The 2,959-nt window shown below is 40.2% G+C and overlaps 2 protein-coding genes across 3 annotated transcripts in view; both read left to right on the top strand.

Moving 5' to 3' along the window:
- Nucleotides 1-2,959, top strand: part of LOC106811901 (cap-specific mRNA (nucleoside-2'-O-)-methyltransferase 2-like) — a 27,551-nt gene that overhangs the window by 7,304 nt on the left and 17,288 nt on the right. Inside the window, exons 12-14 of one of the 2 annotated variants that reach the window (XR_001394224.1) lie at nucleotides 116-214; nucleotides 763-940; nucleotides 1,480-1,721. Coding sequence is in view for 1 of the 2 variants with exons in the window: in XM_014815634.1 (XP_014671120.1) it covers nucleotides 116-214; nucleotides 763-940; nucleotides 1,480-1,574 (372 nt within the window). In the remaining variant the exon portion in view is untranslated. Of the gene's footprint in view, nucleotides 1-115; nucleotides 215-762; nucleotides 941-1,479; nucleotides 2,085-2,959 lie in introns of those variants that run through there. The other variant, XM_014815634.1, reaches the window with a different exon arrangement.
- The window catches only part of LOC106811902 (protein phosphatase 1 regulatory subunit 11-like), a 3,543-nt gene continuing 2,812 nt past the window's right edge, over nucleotides 2,229-2,959 (top strand). The window contains exon 1 of the mRNA XM_014815635.1: nucleotides 2,229-2,410. Coding sequence (XP_014671121.1) covers nucleotides 2,357-2,410 — 54 coding nt within the window. The 5' untranslated portion in view covers nucleotides 2,229-2,356. The remainder of the gene's footprint in view (nucleotides 2,411-2,959) is intronic.

The raw sequence follows: 2,959 nt of genomic DNA, 5'->3' as shown, positions 1-2,959 counted from the left end.
GCATATATTAAGGTTTAATTATAAACCTTTATAAGTTGTGGAATAATAAGTAACGTTGACGTTGACGTTTATGATGACCAAATTACTAAATTGATGTCTATCTGTATATCTACAGGTGTTGCCACCAGGTGGTGCCATGGTACTGTGTATGTATGACATGCTCACCAGAATGAATGTTGGAATGCTGTATATTTTTCAACACATTTTCGAAAAGGTAAGTGCATCAGCAGTCACATAGACCCACTCTTGATACACAGGATAACAGTAAGAATCCCCTACGTCATGATGTATAAGCAAGAATGTGAGCAAGAATATTTCACTGTGGACTCGTCAATCCTTGTCATAGCAAATGCTACACACTCAAGAACGCCTGTTACTAGCACATGCATTGAGCAAACACCAGGAGAAAAAGCTCTGCTTATTATATCCAGATATCTAACCTGGCGACACCTGAGCGACCGTGATACTAGCAAGTCGCCATACCTGCACACTTGTTTAGAGAGAGACTGAGTCACTGATTAGTGAGGAAGCGTGTCACTGTCCGCTACTTTGCCGTCGTTCCAGGTCGGCGTGTACGGGCAGAAAACCCATCACCAGTGCGAAATTGGAGGTCACAGGTCAAAGGGCAGTAGGGGAAAGGTCAGATATATCAGACATTTTCTGAGGACATGGCCTAACGGACAGAGTGAAAAACTTTTTTGTTTCAGCACTAACCTACCATCTTTATGACTTTATTGAAAGGACCATGAAATGTCGTTCCAGGTCGGCGTGTACAAACCAGTGGCGACATCTGTTGGCGGCTCCCGCGTGCTGGTATGCGCCGGCTACCGTGGCTGCCCAGGATACCTACTCCACCACATGCAGGCAGCTGCTGTTCTGACCTCGCAGCTAACTCAAGGGCACCAAGTACTGCAGTTGGTGGCCATGAGTTGTCTACTAGGTATGTGTACTACTCGTTTGGTAGTCTACTAAATTATATGCACTGTAGCGCATTGCACGCTCTCTGGCGAATAAACTAGAATAGCAGTCTGAGCAGAATTTATTGTCTGCGTATTAATCTGGTTGAATCCGTTGGTAAAGTACAATCTGGGTAAATTCGTTGGTAAAGTCTACAATGTGGTTGAACTCGTTGGTAAAGTCTACAGGAGGCATATATGTAAATATCTTGCAGAGTGAACCGTGCCAACTACAGTCAAACATGTGCATAATAGTCAGTCAAGAGAAACCACAAATATGTTTATTCTATAGTGGTACCCGCGAACACAGGTTTGACTGTATAGTAGTTCCAGATAATGACACTGTGCGGGATGTTGTGCTTGTTATATACTTTGTTATATAACTGTGTGATTGAGCAGTTGCTGGCATAAGGTTCAGCTGTGAGTGAACGAGCCCATGCAGTTAGCAAGTGCCATAGAGTCGAGCTGCGCGAATGGCATGGCCTGCACCCCAATATCGCAACGATTCAATTGCTTCTTTCAGAGAAATACTTTTACAATTTCGTCTGCGACATGAACGATAATATATTGCTGAGACGCCTCCAGGCTTTGATGGCAGACGACCTGCAGACCTGTTGACAAAAAAAACGTAGAGCAAGTTAGGTAATGAAGAGCCACTCTTGCCCTAGTAAAATGTATTTATCATTATTTATCAACCTAGTAGAAATTAATGTGTCATTATTTTACTGTAAAACAACAGCAATATAATGTCTCGTACAAAGGAAGGTATCACACATCATCGTGAATATTAGTAAATGTAAAGCCAGTTGCTTCATGGTGTAGATCTAGTAATCTTAGTGAACATATGCTCAGCTTCCTGCGTATTAGTGAAACTTGGACATCGATGATTTAGCATGTCATAGTTGTCTTGCTACAACATTCATTGCATGTAAATATATAGTGAAAGTTTTACTTGCTAGTTTTCACGTGGTCAAAAAATATGCTTAGATATTGGATATATATAGCATAAATATTGTAAATAATTGAATTAGAAAAAATACTTTTTATTTGTTGTTTCTACAACCGATTTTTTGGTAAAATAATGTGTTTGTTCTTGTATGTATATGTGCAATAGAAATAGATGCAGACACTAGGTTGACTAGAGTATAACTAGTATATTCTTCTGTTATGTGCGAATTAGACGGATATTGTGAAATAGTGATGCTTTTTGACCGAGTTTTGAGATTGTAATAATATTTGTATAAAATTGAGAAAAGTGTGTTTATATTATTGTCCGCCAGATGGCAGCTGTATCGGGTTTGTTACGGGTATACGTTGCAGTGGCAATTTCTTGAACAATAATTTCGTTAAAAGTTAACCGCAAATGATTATATGTAAACGAATTGTATGTCCTTTTAATTATGGCGGAAGCTACCGCTTCGGTTTCGACCACAAAAACTGAGACGATTGAACATGTAAGTAACACAAACGTGTAAGACTAGAGCTGCATTTTCTAAGCTAGCGCAGCTATCCTGCGTTATAACTGAAACTGCGTCATAATGCCCACAGGCACTTGGCGCGTTTCAATAAAATATAATGGGATGCTAAATAAATACGAAATCTATTTACTACCAAAGTCTTAATGTTTCTATACTCTCTTTCCCCTATTATTGCTGACAATTTCCTGTAAATGCCGTCCAAATGCTAAAGATTGCTCATCTGACAACTAACGTCGGGCTGGCCACTGCACACTTGACACATAAATATATATCCTAGTTGGCTACGCCGTCCGGAACCGTAGGTCACCTATCCTCCAGCGCCTACCGCATCCGTGAGGATACACCCGACGTTCGTCCACTAAGTGGATCCTTGCGACCACGTACAGCATGATTGAGCCGACATAAGTACAAGGTCACTCTCTGTATGTCCATTTTCAAAATGAAAAACACAGCTTTTATCTCATTAATATAAAATATTAATATCCAATAATAATGCTGTCGCACATTCTTTGTCCGTTGCTAATA

This window comes from Priapulus caudatus, unplaced genomic scaffold (genome assembly GCF_000485595.1).
Source record: "Priapulus caudatus unplaced genomic scaffold, Priapulus_caudatus-5.0.1 Scaffold589, whole genome shotgun sequence".
Lineage (NCBI taxonomy): Eukaryota > Metazoa > Priapulida > Priapulimorpha > Priapulimorphida > Priapulidae > Priapulus > Priapulus caudatus.
Note: the sequence above shows the minus strand (reverse complement) of the source record. Positions and strands in the feature narration are given on the sequence as shown.